We start from the raw sequence: 17,541 nt of genomic DNA on the forward strand, positions 1-17,541 counted from the left end.
CCCTCCTGTTCTGGGGACAAGGGGATCACCCTGCTCAGGGGGCAGCAGGATCCTCCTGTCTGGTCCTGTTCATCCCATCCCATCCCATCCCATCCCGTCTCGTCCCGTCCCGTCCCATCCCGTCCCATCCCATCCCGTCCCGTCCCGTCCCGTCCCGTCCCGTCCCGTCCCGTCCCGTCCCGTCCCGTCCCACCCGCTGGGGGGCGCTCGGGAGCGCCAGGCCGCTGGGAAGGCGCCCCCTGCAGGCCGAGACGAGGCGGTACCGCGGCCTGCACGGGATGCCGCGACTACAATTCCCAGCGCCCCTCGCGGCGGCGCGCGAACTACAGCTCCCGGCATGCAGCGCGGGGCGCGCCGTGCGTGCCGAGCAGGCCGCAGTGCGGGCCGGGGCCGCGGCGATGCTGGAGGAGGCGAGTGAGGTGCTGGAGTCGGTGCTCAAGGCCTCGTGCCTCCCGCTCAGCGTCCTGCTCTTCGTGCCCGCCGTGCTCCTGCTCCTGGGGCCGCCGCCCGCCGCCGAGGCGGCGCACGAGTTCACGGTCTACCGCATGCAGCAGTACGAGCTGGGCGGGCAGCCCTATGGTGAGGAACTGCACGGCCCGGCCGGGCTCGGTCCTGCCGGCAGAGGCTCCTTCAGGGGTGCTGGGGCTGTGGGAAGGGAGCCCCGACCCCGGGGAGGAGCCCAGGGTAGGCCGTGAAGCCGGGGGCGGCTCATGGAGGGCGGCCCGGCCTAGGGAAGGCCGCGGGAGGGCTCGGGGGGCTCTGGGAGGCGGCAGCAGCCGGGCCCGGGGCCAGGCCCAGGCGAGGCCGCAGGAGGGTCCCGTCTGCCTGAATTTCACTGCCCAGGCTCAGCACGAGCAGGAGAGGGGCTGAGAGCTCCATCGTGGTGACCTAGAGGTAGCCAAGGACCCCTGTCTATGGGCTGAGGGCTCTGTGTTTTGAGGGGTCCAGCTGCATCCCTCCTGCATTCTGGTAAACTCGGTTGTGAGCTCATTTTTGTCCTTTTGCCTTTGACTCCTTTATTGACAGGTCGATTCCTCTTCGCTATTCATCCTTTTCATCCTCAGCTCTGTGTGTTGCTCCAGTGGCTCCATTTCAGAGCCCGTCCTTCCCGTGTTACAGCTGACCTTTACTTCCTCTGTTCTCTTACTTGCAGCCTGCTGATTGTGCAACACCTGTCTTTGGGTCAGAGACACACCCTGTTCTGCGAGTCCTTGAAGTGCTGCAACCCTCAGCCTTCTCCCCTGTGTGCCCACAAACCCAGAATCAAGGGTTGTTTCTGGCTTTTCTGTAGAGATTTTATTCCAGGCCAGGTCATGTGCTCTGTCTGTGAGTGACTCTTGCTATAGAGTTAATAGTGAACAGCCTCACGTTTAATTTATGCTATCCATGAGACACCATCTCTCATTCTTTCAGATCTTAATAAGTTCAAATATGTAAGTTATGAAATGCAGCTGTGCCTGTCTACTCCTTAAACACTTCATGCTTCTGGTGACTTCTAAATAAATGAAACTATTTCTGGATTCTTCCTTCACAGTTTCTCAGAACGTGTCCACATCTTGAGGGCTCTCTTGACAGTTTCAGCAGCTCCAAGGCAGGCCCTGGCATGGGGATGTCAGCTGGCTTTGAGTTTGCTTGCCTGAGTGTCCCCTCTAGCCAAGTGCTCACAATTTTGTGACCTCTTGAAAAGCCAGGTGCTATTTTTTAAGATGCTTCCAATTAACTTTTTTTATGCTGTTTCTTTTCCTGGAGCCTTTTAGCTCCGTGGGCTGTGTGTTTCCTTTGTCCCTTCCTGCTCCCTTTGGGTAGCTGCTCTTCCTGTTCCTTGTGTGTTCTGAGATGTCCTTCAGGATAAAAGCTGTGTTTCAGAGCAGTCTGGGTTGGAAGGGACTCACAAGAATCACCAGCTCTCAAGGGAAATGACCCACAGAGGGATCAAACCCATAACTCTGGCATTATTAGCACCGTGCTCTGACCAACTGAGCTGATTTGTTGTTCCAGATTCTCGTATTCTTTTCCAAAAATACCAAGTAACAGGTATTTATTCTCTGTATAGAGAAGCTACAGAAAATCAACGTGTCAGAAAAATACTGTTGTGTCTGCTCTGCTTAGATGTCAAACGTTAATATTTATTTATTTAGTGTCAGAGGTCTGTGGGGACAATTTCCATTGTGCCTGGGCTTTGTTTCTGGGTGTGTGGCCCTCATTGTTACTGTGCAGAGGAAATGTAGATTTTTCTTGTTTAGGTGTTTCTGTTACCTTTGATGAGACCAAACTAATGTTAGAGTTAAACTAAGCCAGGCTTAAATCTAGTTCTTAGCAATGCTCCTGTTTGACAGAGGCTGGAGCACCTCATCTGTCTCTGTGTGGGGAGAACAATGAGATCTTCAGTGGAGGTGCAGAGTTACAGAAGAAGAAATTGAATTATAAATTTTAAAGTGGATTTGACCCTCTCTATTTGCACAAGACGTCCTTTTGGCCCTTGCCTGGGAAGTGCAGGAGCTTCTGGCAGGCCTGCAGCCTGCTGTGCTCCCAGGGGATTGCATTTCCATGTGGGGGATTTGATCTGCTGGCACTGAGAGTAGGAGAGGGCGAGCCCTCAGGAGCAGCCAGCTCTTCTGTAACTCAGCCAGCTACAGAACCTTCCTTGGGGCTGAGTGAGAGCAGCTTTTGGGGTGCCGGGGGGCAGTCTGGTGTCCTTGGGGTGCCAAATCTGGTGTCCTTTCATCAAATGGTTCTGCACAGCTTGATCCTGCAGCTGGGGGAGGCTCTGCAGAGGCCAGGCTGTCTCCAGGTGTGTTGCTGGGTGCAGGTGAGCAGACAGGCAGCCTGTGTGTTGTGCTGAGGAGGAAGACTGGAAGGTGAGGCTGTGTGGAATGAGGGGGGTCTGGCAGGACGTGGCTGCGCAGGAAAACCCACAGACCTCTGCTCCTTCTCGGAAGAGGCGAACTCAGCTTTCTGCAGCTTCTGGCCTCTCTGCAGCCCATCAGGGTGTCCCCAGGAGCGTTGTGAGCAGGAGGCAGGCTGGAGCAGAGGGGATGGGGTGCGGTGCCTCACCAGCCCTCTCGCTTTCCCTGCTGGCAGGCACCAGGAGCGCGGTGCTGAACACGGAGGCGCGCACTGTGGAAGCGGACGTGCTGAGCCGCCGCTGCGTCATGATGCGCCTGGTGGACTTCTCCTACGAGCAGTACCAGAAGGCTCTGCGCCAGTCAGCCGGGGCTGTGGTGATCATCCTGCCACGATCCATCTCCTCTGTCCCCCAGGATGTCGTGAGGGTAAACAAAAAAGTTTCCTTTCTCTTCCCGTGGGAGGTATATTGGAGAAAAGCTTGATTGCTGCAGGGCTGGAAGCTTCTGTTGGAATGTACAACGAATCGTATTCTAATTTTAAAACTTCTCTCTCTGCTTTGGTTGTTAATTTTTTCTTGACACCTCTCGTGTTTAGCAGATGCTAAGTTTGTGTCTCGCTTAAATCCTCAGCAATTCATGGAGATAGAGCCAGAAATGCTCGCTATGGAAACCATTGTGCCAGTCTACTTCGCAGTGGAAGATGAGGAGCTGCTGTCTATCTATGAACAAACACGGGCTGCTTCTGCATCACAGGGTTCTGCCTCAGCTGCAGAAGGTGAGTTCTAACAAGGAGGAAAAAGTTCTGGGGAAGACAGGCCTGTTCCCACCTCTGGGAGGAGTCTGCTGTGTCATCTGCATCACGAACCAGGCTTCTGTCACCTTTGTGTTTATTCTGTCTTTGTCAAAGTGTTTAGAGATTCAGTGGAAGAAAAGCACAGTATAAGAAAACATTACTTGACTATATTTGGACATAGAGTTGCAGGAGGTTCTCAGCTGTTGCAAGTAAAGTAGAAATCAAAACTAGGTTAAAAACAACATTGAAAGTGTTAAGTGGTGTGTTGGTAGAAACCGAGGCTTTTTGTCTGACCACAAGTCAGTTTGATGCTTTCATGTAAATAATATGACTGTCTTATTGACCTGCTGCTTATGACTAATTTTTGTACTGCTGGGGAAAAGTTTTTGACCAGCCCAAAATACTGGGATTTTGGGACAGAAAGAAAAAGCATGATCACCAAGATTCTGTGTCATTGCATAAACACCAGTGACAAGTGAGAGGGCTTAAATGGTTTAAAGCTGGTCTCTCCAAAGTTCGGTTACCAGGGAAGAGGAGGGGATGAAACTTCCCCAGATGTACATTGTGGGGTTTTTTTGGTGCTTTTGTTTCAGTTCTGCTGCACACAGCAACTGCCAATGGCTTCCAGATGGTGACCAGCGGGGCTCAAAGCAAAGCTATCAATGACTGGCTCATCCCCAGTGTGGAGGTGAGTTGTGTGTGGATTCAAACTGGCAGCATTGATGAGGTGACTTCTTTTACCAGGACTTTATCAGACATTGGGTCTGACAGGGCAGGTGAGGGGATCTCAGCCAGGTAGCTGAACTCCTCACAGCTGAGGCCAAGGCAGGCTCAGCAGGAATGTAGAAGTCAAGCTGTCCTTGTACAGGCACACAAGAGGTGATGGGGAGTAACACAGCTCTCTTTCCTCTGCAGGGAAGGCTGACAGGGCTGGGTGGAGAAGACTTGCCCACTGTTGTGATAGTTGCCCACTATGATTCCTTTGGAGTGGCTCCAGTGAGTATTCTTTCTTCCTGCAGCTCTATTCCTGTCCTTTTTCCCTCTGCCCATGTGTCTTTTCTTGGCCTTAAGGCTGTGGGACAGTTACAAGTGGAGCACAGTGCTGTGCTGTCTTGCAGCTGTTCTGGTACCTGAAAGTCAGTGTAGATTTGTCACCTTGTGTCTGTCCCACTTCACCCTGCAGTGGCTGTCCCATGGGGCTGACTCCAATGGCAGTGGGATCTCAGTGCTGCTGGAACTGGCCAGGCTGTTCTCTCGGCTCTACACCTACAGAAGGACCCATGCTGGGTAAAGAACTGCTCTGTTTGGGGTTAAATGTGTGTAGCTGACAAGTGGAGGGGATGATGTGGGAAGCAGATTCCATCCTCAAGCACTGTGAGCTCCCCACTTTTAGTCTGTATTCCCATTCCCTGAGTATGTGGCGTGTGGGAAGCATTTCCTAATGGACAGTTTGCCTTGGATGTCAGGTGCAAGTGGTTGTGATTTCACCACACCTCCAAGGCTGAGTGCAGGAATTCTTGGAGTGCAGCATGCTGACCCTTTTCTGGTTTCTTTGATGGGCAGGTATAACTTGCTGTTCTTTGCATCTGGAGGTGGCAAGTTTAATTACCAAGGAACTAAGCGGTGGCTGGAGGACAATCTGGACCACACTGGTGAGTAGGGGGCTAGTTGTGTTAAATGGCTATAATTAATTGTCAGCTCTCCTGTGAGGATCTCCTTGTGTGAGCCTTGCTTTTTTTGGAGGGTGAAAATCCCAGCACCAGACGTAGCAATAAAGGTTTGGATTTTTCTGTTCCAGATTCCAGCCTGCTGCAGGACAATGTAGCATTTGTTCTCTGCCTTGACACTCTGGGCAGAGGCAATAGCCTTCATCTTCATGTCTCAAAGCCTCCCAAGGAGGGCACCTTGCAGCATGCATTTCTGAGAGAACTGGAGACGGTAAGGAAAAGCATTTTAGGTTCATGGGAACGTGGGATTTACTATACAGCTCTCCATGAGAGGAAGGAAGATGTGAAGAAAGGGTGTGCTATTGAAATAATTCGTGTATTGTTTAGGGTCACTTGATTTGAAGTGCAGACAAATCCTCATTCACAGTCTTAAATGAAGCAGACTAGATCTCCAAATGCTCCCCTGTACAGACATTAAACCAGCTCTTTCTGTCCTGAAAATCCAGCTTTAGTGATGTCAATAACTGCACCTTACATTCTGCAGCACACAGGGCAGTGCAGGGTGGCACTCTGCAGTGAGCAGCACCCCTGAATGGCCTGCCCTTGTCCTCAGGTTGTTGCCAACCAGTTCCCGGAGGTGAAGTTTTCCATGGTGCACAAGAAGATCAACCTGGCTGAGGACATGCTGGCCTGGGAGCACGAGCGCTTCGCGATCCGGCGCCTGCCGGCCTTCACCATCTCACACCTGGAGAGCCACCGGGACAGCCTGCGCAACAGCATCATGGACAGGAGGTGAGGGCTGCCCTTTGGTCCTGCCCAGAAACACAAACTGGCCTCACAACTGCTGAGCAGAGCAGCCACGTGCTGTTCTCAGGGTCAGGGCACAGGTGGCAAACATTGGGAGTTGGGCTCCGGGTTCAGGTTCATGCCTGATGCAGTGGAAAAGGTGTTTCTAGAGAAAGCCACTAGCAAATCCATAATCCCCTCTTTTGCTTTAGGGCACGAATAGACACTAAAGCACTGACCAGAAACACTCAGATCATTGCTGAGGCTTTGACAAGGGTCATCTACAACCTAACAGAAAAGGTAAGAGGTACCCACTGTGCTGTGCTGGCCAGACTTGTCCTGCCCAGCCAAACTCAACAATAACCTGAGCTGGTTCTTTTCATTTTCCCTTGCAGGGAGCACCTGCAGATATGCAGATCTTCACAGATCAGATGGTAAGCACAGTGCATCATTTTTGTAACCTATGAAAACTAGAGTCTGGGAGAGAGCTCTGGTGTGTGGTTGACTCCTTTTCTCTGGTGGTATTTTTGTGCAGCAAATCCAGCAGGAGCAACTGGAGTCAGTGATGGACTGGCTGAGCAGTCAGCCCAGGGCTGCCCAGCTGATTGATAAGGACAGCACCTTCCTCAACACCTTAGAGTATTGCATGGGACGCTACCTGAAGGATGTCAAGCAGCATCATGTGAAGGCAGACAAACGGTGAGAAAAACATGAAAGAACCAGTCAGGACATGCAAACTGGCTTCTTCCTCCTGGACAGAATTTTGTCTCTGAGTTGCAGCTTTCCTCGTTTCATGATATGCAGCTTTGCTCTTTTCTGCTCTCCTGTCAGTTTTGGTTCATGCTTGGTGTTCTCCCAGGGAAAGCTGCTCATGATTCCTCACAGCACAGGAACAAGACCCAGCAGCTCCCTCTGTCTGAAAAGCTTGTTTTTAAACTGTTTTGGTTCCACTGTTCCCATTCTGAGAGCAGGAGAAAACTTAACTTAAGTTTTGGTTAATTCCAAAAAGGCAGCTTCTATCCTGTTGAATCTGCTTGGGCTGAAGCTGTTTCAGTGAACAGAGGGAGGGATCTTTCATGTTCAGCCTCTTTGGAGACAGCTGAACAACAGCATGAGTTCTGAATTGTGTTCTTGGGCTTCTGACTGTAGGAAAAGAAAGTCCTGATGACTAAAATCAGCTCAAAACCAGTGTGGGAGGTGGTCATGCTTACCTGTCTTTGGTTGGGTGAACTCCTTGGGAGCAGCTCTGGGCTGTCCTGACTGCAGGGTCAAGAAGCAGAATCTGAAAAATTTCTCCTTTGCACAGGGACCCCGAGTTTGTTTTCTATGACCAGCTGAAGCAGGTGATGAATGCATACAGGTATGGAATTCCCTTGGGCATGCTGGGCTGTTGTCTCCCCCCTGGCAGGAACTGCTGGAGCAATCTCATGTGCACTTTTCCTTATTCCAGGGTCAAGCCAGCAATCTTTGACCTGCTCCTGGCTGTCTGTATTGCAGCCTACCTTGGCGTTGCCTATGTTGCAGTGCAGGTAAGAGACACAGATATTTTATTTTCCTTATAAAACAAGTTAGATACAGGAATTCACACAGTGCCAGCACTAAAGCTGGAACAATAATGCCACTTGGCTCTGCTGAAGGCAGTGTCTTGCCATTATAGTGCAAACCTGTTTTTTAGAGCTATTTCTTTTAGTCAAGGACATGCATAACTCACTTGCTAACCTATTTTGTCTCCAAGCTGCAACTTTAGAACAAATTTTAGTTACCTTGGTAATTTAAAGATTTGTAGCTTTACTATTAGGAAATACCTGAACTTGGGATGCAGCTTAGAAATGCATCTTCAGAGTTTTGCTTTCTTTTTTCAATGAAGCCATAAATACATCCTGTGTCCATACCTCTGGAAATGTGATACTCCCTGCCTTGGCCAGCCAAATTAAATGAAATATTTTTGTATCAGTGTGACAGCGTGAGCAAGGCTTTGTTCCTGCCTGGGTTCATGAAGGACATGAATGAAAGGGAAGTTTTTTAGGTCACTCTCAATTTTGATAATTTTGTATTATTTATGTCTATTTTTTTTAGGGAAACCACAAGCATTTAAAAACTCAGTGTAAGAATATAAACAAGAGGAAAACATACTTTGATTTCTATTAGCAATCTTCATTACTTTTGTTATTTGAATTTGTAATTATTTGAAGCCTGGGTCTTGTTACATCTGTCAAATACCAAATCAAAATACAAGCAACCCCAGCAAAATCAAAAGAAAAATTAAGTGAATTTCCAAGTCACTGGGAAAATGGTGAAAGAGAAGATCCAGTTAAAGAATTGTGAATTTCTGGGAATCTCTGTGTTTGCCTGGTTCATTTTTACCTGGCTGAAACTGCTGGCAGCAGTGTTTCTATAGAGACCAGGAACCTGCATGTGTTGTAATCTGAAGCTTTCCCCTTGCCTTCTGAAGGAAAAGAATTGCACCCAGAAAAAAAATAAAATTAAGGAATCTTTAACACATCTTCACAATGAGGTGTTACAGACCTGCACAAACACTTCTGTAAGCCATCATTTCTGTATAATTTGGCTTCCTTGTCATAATTCCTCCTCATCCATCAAGTCCCACTCCATCTTCAGGATGAGTGGTTGATGCAAACAAGGCACTGCATTTGCACACTGGTATTGTTTTAAGCCTTCTGCTCAGCTTTCTGTGTGTTCAGAACTGTCATGGTTACTTTTTTTCTCTTCTGTTTCCAGCACTTTGGTCTCCTTTACAAGATGATCCAGAGATTATCCCTTAAAACCAAGCAGCAGTGAAGCACCAAGTCCCCCCCACCCAGCAGCACTGAGCCATCGGTGAGCCCATTGGGAACCTTCTGCCTTCCACTGAACCCTGCTGTTCCTCTTCCTTTGTCTCCTCTTTGCTACTGTATAGAGGGGAGGAAGGCATAAAGAAAATGAAATTTTAACTCTTGTGCACCTTTGAAGTGCTTTTTCTTCACCTTCTTCCCCTGACTTGCACCATGTCTGGTTTTCTTTTGCATTTTGGTGAGGGAGAGGCTGAGAGACTTCAGCAATTCCTGCAGTCTGATTCTGAGCAGTTTCTCTGAGTGTAACACAAACTCCAACACCTTCATGGACACTGTCACACAGCCAGCCTGGAAACTGAACCTACAGCCTGACCTGGTATCTCTGCCCAGCAAACAAGGACTTGGAGCAGTTGTTTAAAAGAAAAAAACAAAAAGTGCACATGCCAACTAAAGAGAATGCAATTAGCATGTTTCCTTATGACACCTCTTCCCTTGAGTTCACTGCCTGGCTTTAGGGAGTTGTGCTGAGCAAGCAGTGTCTGCAGCAAGCACCTTCTTGCATTTTGTTCAAACTCTCACCCCCTTTTAGGAGCTGCACTGAGTGATCTTGGCTGTTCTTAGCAGGATGAGGAAAGATTAAGATGAGTTTCTGGTATGAGGGTTCTTGCCAGGGACAGGTTCTCTCCTGTCTCTCTTGGAGGATGCATTTTGCTGTGTACTTGATTTCTCTGGAGGTTTTTGGTCCTTGAACAGTTCACAGCTGCCACCACTCTGTGCTAAACTCTTGCTTGATTTTTGAGGGGTGTTCCATGTCCAGCTGCTGCAGGATCATGTTCTGTGCTGTTCCATGTACTTATACAAGCTGGTTCTGTTGATAACAAGAGCAAGAGCAGCTCAGACTGGAAAATATATTGAGATACTACAAGCCCTAGGCTAGCTGTAGTTCTAGAAGATAACCCTGAGCACTGTCAGCCTGCCAGTTTAGAGTCCTTTTCTGTAATCTTTGCTATGTACATGAGGTCTCTTCACAAGCCACAGTGATACTTTTTAAAAAATTTAAGCTACAATTTATAATTAAAGCAGCATATCTTAGAGAGGCTGAAAAGCTATTTTTGAATTGAGGTGAATACACCTTTTTTTTTGTATATGCAAGGAAAATTCCAGCTGTGCATTCCTGTTTGCACATATCTGCTGTGCATGTGCTTGTTAGAAAAGGGGTTGTTGTGGCCAGTCACTGTCCTTTGGATGGGCACCAAAGCACTGATTTCCATCCTCCTTTGTTTATTTTACCATAATCTCCTCCTTGGAGTACCCTTACCCCATGATGTGTCCTTTCTGCTACTTTAAATATGTAGCAACTTGTTCTTTGAAAAGGGTATTGTCTTTTTCAGGAAAGCCTGCTGGTGTCAGTGGCTCACCATGGTGTCAGCATGGTTCCAAGCACTCCAGAACTATCAGCCACGCAGGGAAACTTGCCTTTTCCTGATCTTTTGAGTTCTCATTTCAAATGTGTCTCTCTGCATGCATGAAGTGCTCATGGCACTTCTCTGCCAAATGAATTTATAATGACTTCAGAAGTTGCTGGAGTGGCTGGAAGGCAAGCCTTGATTGTTTTCCACTGGTTTTTATGCTCTGCCCATAGAGACTGCATCTGCTGTGCCCTGAGAAGCTGCCTGCCCTGGGCTGGGTAGGTTTGGAACATGCATGGTACAGTGACTCTCTGAAGAACTCTGTAGGCTCTGAATATCTGGGAGTAGTTTGAGTCCTGCAGCTGCAGCATCCATTTCTGGTGTGTTAACACTTTAAGGAAGTGGTGTTCCCTCCAGTCTAGCAGATTATTTCATCAGTCTTAATGATTAACTCTGTTGCTTTGCTGAGAAAAATAGAAAAATAATATTAGCAATGCTGCTGCAGCTGGAGTTGATGTGTGTGAAATTTGCCAGTAGTGGGCAAGAGCAAACAGAACAGACCTGGAGCTTGTTCCTTGCTGTGAAAACTGTCAGCTTTCAGTCTTCCACATGAGAAGCTCAAAGTTCAGAATCAAAAACTTCCACCCAGTCTGTTTGCAGAGGCTGTAGCACAAAGAAAACACCTTAGCTCTGTGTGGTCTCAGCAATGAACTGTTAACACTCCTGATGCAGTGCTAGAAGCCAGGGGAAACAACCTAAAAAAAAGATGGATAAGATTGAGGAGTTCATAAACCTGAGGGACAGTTGGGATGGTACATTGCTCTCCCACACAAGGTTAGTTTGTCCTGTAATCCTTTTGTATCTCTCCCTGGCTGCCATAAAAAGTAGCTTTTTCGACAGATAAAAGTTTCAGCTTTAGATCAAAGTGCACGTGCACTGAAACATATATGCTCAAATCTAAGATAGTCAAACCCCAACTTCCTCATAGCTGGAGCAGAGTGCCCATCCTGGGATTGAATTTTAATCCAAATTTCCTCAGAGCTGGAGCAGAGTGCCCTTCCTGGGATTGCATTTAAATCCCACTTCCTCAGAGCTGGAGCAGAGTGCCCATCCTGGGACTGAACTTAGTTCCCACATTGTTATTTCCTTGGGTAAGTCAACAGAGAAGCTTGCAAAGAGCCCCTGGAGCTGATCTGCACTGCAGCATGACTGATCAGTTCAGTCACCAACACAGCAGGTGTTGTGATAAAATAAAAGTTCTCCACAACATTGCAGAAGAGCTCTGTGTAGCTGATTCTTGTTGCTCTTATTTTTACCTATCCCCTTTTTTTGAGGAGTTTGCCTGGCCTGTAGGGAAGAGCATGGAAAGCTTTATATCCACACGAGTGGCTAGCAGTTGTTAGTCCTAGCCAAAAAAACATTTTCTTTGCTATTTATCTGACTTCACCTGTTGTCCTGGTGCTGTCAGAGTCTGCAGCTCATAAAAAACCTGTTTTGCCAGCAAGGTTTAACTGAAGCTGTTAATTCCTTCTGTCCATCTGCATGGGCACTATTGGGAACTGTATGGGAGTAATTTAGATTATTGTAGTTTATCTCCCAAATGAGAGGGGTTGGTTTATTGTTGGGAGAGAAGTAATGCTGTGCAATATGAACTCCTCTACTCTGTGCAGAGAAAATTCTGAAGCCAGAATGGAATTAAGTCTCCCACTATCTGTGGCTGAAAGTCACCACAATCTGTTTAGACATTCAAAACCACAGCTATACCCAAAATTGCTGTGGGGCTTGGTTTTGAGGGTGTTTTGTTTGTTTTAAATCTCATGCTCTTGCATTGTTCATGGCCCAAACCCAAATCCCAGGCTGCTCCTGCACCCCGTGTTTAAGATGGATTTTGCATTTCATTTGGTCTTGACTCACCAATCTGAAATGCTGGGGCTGCTCCTGGGTGTCTCAGAAAATTGGGCCTCTGGGTACTTGAGTGTGGACTCCTGCTTGCTCACTTTGATCTGTTTAGTTTCCATTTGTAGTTACTGCATAGCAACTTCAAGGTTATAATCTGGAATATTTGCAGCTCAGGAAAAAGATTTGATTTATCTAGCAATGTTAATTCGATTATTTATCTCTTGTGTGCCCTGAAGAACAAATGTATATTGAGGTGGATATTTAAAAGCTAATAGAAAATTCAATGCAGTTGATTTACATATTTTAGGACTATAAATGTAATAATATTTAAGTATTTTAACTTCTTTTTTATTTGTTTGTCCCTTTTCCCTTGGAAAATAAACCAAGTGAATAGGTTTGATGAATAGATTTGTCAGAGAACTATTTGCTCAAAAAAATGGAATCTCCTTGCATTATTTGGAGGAATAGACCTCTACAAAATGGGAGAAAATCTATGTATTTAAAAGCTTCATCCTGTTTAGTCAAAAGTAAAGTAGTATGACAGAAAACATTTACACACTCCAAGCATGATTTCAGCACCTTGAGGTGAGCAAATTCCTGTTTATTCCAAAGGTTTGTGCTCATGTGAAGCAATTAAAGTTTCTATGCAAAACAGCTTTGGTACTGTGAAAACCTGGTGACCTCAGCAGCCAGCACTGCGTGCTCATGGAAATTGTTGTGCCTGTGTCCTTACCCAAAGCCTCTGTGAACACTAAACTCTTGATTCCAATTACACGCAGTGCGAGATCTGTTCCCTCAGCGTGAGTTTGTCCAAGTCGTGGTCAGAGCTGTGGAGTGGCGAAGTGACCCGGACGTGGAGAGCTGGACCTGTGCTCATCCTGATGCCGAGTGTCCTGTCCGAGGGCTTCTCCTTGGCCAGAGCCGGCGGCGTGTGGGGCTGGGCGGTGACACGGGGCGGTGACACGGGACAGGGACACAGGGCTGTGCGGTGTCCCCGCGGTGACACGGGACAGTGACACGGGGCAGTGATATGGAGCTGTGCGGTGTCCCCGCGGTGACAGGGAGTGTTGACACGGGACAGTGACACGGGGCAGTGACACCGGCAGCCCCGCCCGCTGCCCGCAGGTCCCGAGGCCATGGGAGCATCTCCCGGTGCCAGCCCCGGGATGTCGAGCGGGGCTCTCGGCCCTCGCACACCTGCACAGGTACGGGCAGGGCAGGTGCGGCCTCGGCATCCCCGTTCCATCCGTCCCAGGGCTCCTGTCCCCTGCCGGCGGCGGGGACACGCGGCTGCCTGTCCGTGCTGGGGATGCCGAGGTGCAGGAGGATGCTGAGGTCCCGGCTCCTCGGACCAGGCTGTTCCAAGTGGTGATGTGTCTTCCTAGAAAGAAAGAAATGTCTTCGAAGTCAGAGGAAAAAGTTGAAAACAAAGGGCAGCCCTCGGAAGGTGACAGAAGAACGCTGGGACAAGGCAGTGAAGAGGAGGGTGTATTCCAGCAATGGAGAGCAAAGAGCTGCTCTAGAAATGTGTTATCATTGTTCTCTCTACACAGATCTCCCCTCTACCTCCTCTGCTTGTAACAGAGCATTTTTGGAGCTGAGGTGCTCCCTGTACCATCACAGCCCTCTGGCACACGGAGCAAAAGGCTGAGGGGCAGCTTGTGGCAGGGCTGGGTTTAACACAGGCTCTGTCGTGTCATTATCACAGAATCACAGAATTAACTAGGCTGGAAAAGACCTTTGAGATCACCGAGTCCAACCTATAATTATGTCAGTGCCCTGCTTTGAAGGGAAGGTCCTTGTGGAGACCAGGGAGTTCTTCACTAACAGGAAGGGTGGTGTGAAAGCAGAGGGGAAGAAGGTCCAGCTGCCTTCCCTGGATGAAGACTGGGGCTGTGGCAGCCACCAATTCAAATTTAGCCTGGCTCTCGATGCAGGGAGTCCTCTGCATGCCACACGGAGGGACTGGGAGCTGGCAAAACCTCACTGGAGGGCTCAGTGCTTTCTCAGCCTGGTGGCAGCAGCTGAAGAAAAGCACAAAGGATGAGTGCAAGCCTCCAGTGAGGCCTGGGCTCGGCAGGACAGCCCAGAGCAGTGCAGGAAGCTGCTGTGCAGAATTGTTTGACCACCAGTCCTTTCTGTGGCTTTTGGCAGGGGCAGAGCTGCATGGTGGAGGAGGGGAGGCTGAAAACACCGGCCCTGATGTTTCCTTGTGTCCCCCTGCTAGGTGACAAAATTGTGGTTTTGTACTGGTCACACCTTTGTCAAAAAGGTGACATTTTGTGTGTTTGTCCCTAATCTGTAATGGTGGCTCTGTGCTTGGCAGGGAGAACATCTCAGAGGTAAATCCATTTTTCCTTCCCTGCAGCTGGGGACAGAAAGGTTCAAAACCTTCCCAATCCTTACCAAGGTGCTCCACTGCTGCTGTTGGGTGTTCCCTTATTTTTTTGGCAAGTGTTTCATGATGTGATATCCTGGCACTTTATCACTTGAGTGTCCATCAGAGCAGCACTACCTGAGTGTGTGGTGCAGGCAAAAGGCAGGTGGAGAAGGACACATCTTTCCCTAGAGCTTTTCAGCTGATGAGCCACACTTACCTTATCCTTTTTGCTTTGGGATTTTCACTGTGATTTTGCCAACCTGCCTGGAATTTCACAGGCCTTGGATTCTTTTCACCTGTCCTGTGGGTTGTGCCTAGCAAAAATTGAGTCAGTGTGGGGTTTCTTGAGGAACCCTTTGGTCCTTGCTATAGATTTTTGTGTGAGGGCAGATGAATTTGTTTCAGCTTCACAGAATCAATTAGGTTGGAAAAGACCTCTGAGTTCATCAACTCCAACCTATTGCATGACTAAGCATTGTTTTCATTCCAGAAATTAATTTCTTTCAGAGAATTTACAAGTATAAATTACTCTCTTACAGGGAACTGTGTATTCTATAATGGAAATGGGAAGCAAAGCCCTTGAGCTTTTCTCTGCCATTGGGAGGAGAGAGGGAAAGGAGCATAGTGGACTCCTTCCAGGTGGGAAAAAACACACCCACAATGTAAGATACAAGATCTGTTCAGTTAAAATACAGATCATGAAGAAATGTTTTTTAATTTAAATGTTTCAGCTGTTTTCTGGAGAGTTCTTGACCCCTGATGAAGCTTGGGCCCCAGTTCTTGGGTGTGATTCTTAACAAACCCAAAAGGAAAAAGCTCACAATACCTGACTGGAAACTCCTGCAACAATTTTGCTACAGTGTCTGTTTTGTAAGGGAGAGAGGCAGGACATAAGGACCTTATCTCCGCTGAATCTAAAAAGAAACCAATTCTGCTTTATTGTTTAAGCCACACAGTTTTGTTTTTTTCTTTAACAGAGCAAGAGCTGGCATTATTTCCTTTGGGCAGTCCAATGGATGGTTTTAACTGCTGTGAGGAGTTAACTTCTCCTGGAATTTCTTCCCAGCTCATGTGAGGGGGAATTTGTACTAGAGAGTAGCCCATAAGGGACTGTGGGACTCGTGAAAGGGAATTTGAGTTTTTATTCTCAGATGGTGCTTCTGTGGTAGCCCTGAGTAGTTCTTGATAGGGATGCTGAAGTGCTGTTACTGACTTCCATTTGATTGACCATCTTTGACTCAGATGGTTTGTACTCCTCATGCTGGCAGCCTCTGTGTTTCCTCCATGTGCCATTCTGGTTTTTTTGAGTGAAGGTATTATTCTGCTTTAGCAACTGATTTGTCTGTAGAGGTTGAATAGGCACAACACAGGTGTTAAAAAAGATTATTAAAAGGAGAGGCAAACAAACAACTCAGTTCCAGGCACCCTTCTTCTGTAGGTTTCTGTTGGATTTCCCTTTTAGGAGAGTGCTCTGTGGTGGTTTTTTCTCATGGTGTGTTCCCAAATACTCCTGCTTTACAGAAGCAGTCAGGCAGCAGTGTACTCCAGGTCATGGGAAGGGCACGCTAGAATATGAATCATTCAAAGGAACTGGTAATTAGGAGGCCTGTTAAATAGAGGGGAAGTCAAAGAATATCCCTTTCCCTGTGGCAGAGAAAAATGACAAACTACAGAAAGATTGGGGAAAGGATATTTTATGCTCGAGCTCTAAATGGATCCCACTCTGCAATCAGCTGCAGCAAGCACAGCCTTCCTCAGCAAGGCTTTTCCAGATCTTACAACAGCTTGCGTCTTCCATCTATTTTTGGTTTTTCTCTTGCCCTGGTTTCCATAGTATCTGAATGCTTCATGCTCTTAAATATATCTGACACTTACAGCACCTTGGTGAAGTAGGAGGTACAAAGGGCTTTGCTCTTTGGAGCTGCTGGAGCTGCAACAGCCCGGGGATGTGTGGAAGATGTGGGGTGGAGTCCTGAGTGGAAAATGTGCTTTTCTAGAGGCTGGATTTGTCACTGCTGGATTAGCCTTTCACTAGGGATAGCAGGAGAAAAGAAATCCTCATAAAACTTCTGAAAAATATTTGAAGGGCTTAGTGGTGTAGCTGCTGGGAGCAGGGGTGGAGATGAGCAGATCTGGTGATTGCCACACTCTCCTCTAATCCTCTCTGCTTTAGTCAAGTGGCACAGGTTGCTCTTGTTGTGGGCTTATTCCTGCAGAATATTTTTAATGTAATATCTTAATGCAGTGTAATGGAGAGTAATGGGAAGATAAAGAATTTACCAAAGAGATGAGTGAGAAGCAGATGCTGTAGGGATGACCCCAAGATGCTAGGAATGCTGTCCTTTTATTTTTTACCCAGACGAAAGCATGTGACAGAAACAACCACCCCTGTGCTCCAGGAGCGTTTGGGGAGCAGAGGGAGAAGCCAGATCAAACCAGCAGAGCTTAATATCTTTGCTGATTAAAACCAGGTCCAAACTGAACTCAATCAGCTCAATTGAATATTGCATGATTGTAGAGCTGAGGAGTTGCCTCTCATTATTTGGGAAAGGACAGCCCTGTGCCATTGTTTCTTGACCAGCTTGTTTTCAAGCATTGGAAGAAACAGTTTGCACACAACCCAAACTTCTTCCACAAGGTGGTGTGTTTTTGTTTGTTTATTTGGGTTTTGTTTTGTTTTTAAAATCAATCCTCAAAGAACAGCTGCTCTTGATCACAAAGATATCAGGAATTTGTGATGGTCACTTCCAGTTCATCCACTGTGACAACTTGGGTCAAAAAATCCACAAGCCTCAAAATTTAGTTAATTTTTGGGTTCTTGCAAAGTTAAAATGTTAGAACTCCCTAACTCTGAATTGGCTGGTAAAACAGATATTCAGTGAAAGCTAAACAGCAAGGTCTTGGTGGACAAGAGAGGATAAAAGCTGATGGCAAGTTACATCCTTTTACACAGGATATTTTTCTCTGGC

The 17,541-nt window shown here is 47.5% G+C and overlaps 1 protein-coding gene across 1 annotated transcript; it reads left to right on the forward strand.

Annotated features, from left to right (window-relative positions):
- Positions 1 to 343: 343 nt before the first annotated feature.
- Positions 344 to 9,053, forward strand: NCLN (nicalin). Its single transcript, XM_014883035.2, has 15 exons — positions 344 to 579; positions 3,082 to 3,272; positions 3,477 to 3,621; positions 4,233 to 4,327; positions 4,555 to 4,635; positions 4,823 to 4,926; positions 5,203 to 5,291; positions 5,438 to 5,577; positions 5,920 to 6,098; positions 6,305 to 6,392; positions 6,488 to 6,526; positions 6,628 to 6,791; positions 7,399 to 7,452; positions 7,543 to 7,621; positions 8,832 to 9,053. Exons 1-15 carry the CDS (start codon positions 399 to 401, stop codon positions 8,889 to 8,891), a joined length of 1,689 nt encoding a protein of 562 aa, XP_014738521.1. The 5' UTR covers positions 344 to 398; the 3' UTR covers positions 8,892 to 9,053.
- Positions 9,054 to 17,541: the final 8,488 nt, after the last annotated feature.

The sequence above is a fragment of the Sturnus vulgaris genome, chromosome 26, assembly GCF_052056855.1.
Source record: "Sturnus vulgaris isolate bStuVul1 chromosome 26, bStuVul1.hap1, whole genome shotgun sequence".
NCBI lineage: Eukaryota > Metazoa > Chordata > Aves > Passeriformes > Sturnidae > Sturnus > Sturnus vulgaris.

Bases quoted from the DNA above. Each gene is read 5' to 3' on its own strand.
- NCLN (XM_014883035.2), top strand. From the start codon at position 399: ATGCTGGAGGAGGCGAGTGAGGTGCTGGAGTCGGTGCTCAAGGCCTCG. The intron at 4,636-4,822 runs GTGAGTATTCTT...TTCACCCTGCAG, and splicing joins ATTCCTTTGGAGTGGCTCCA to TGGCTGTCCCATGGGGCTGA. The intron at 4,927-5,202 runs GTAAAGAACTGC...TTTGATGGGCAG, and splicing joins TACAGAAGGACCCATGCTGG to GTATAACTTGCTGTTCTTTG.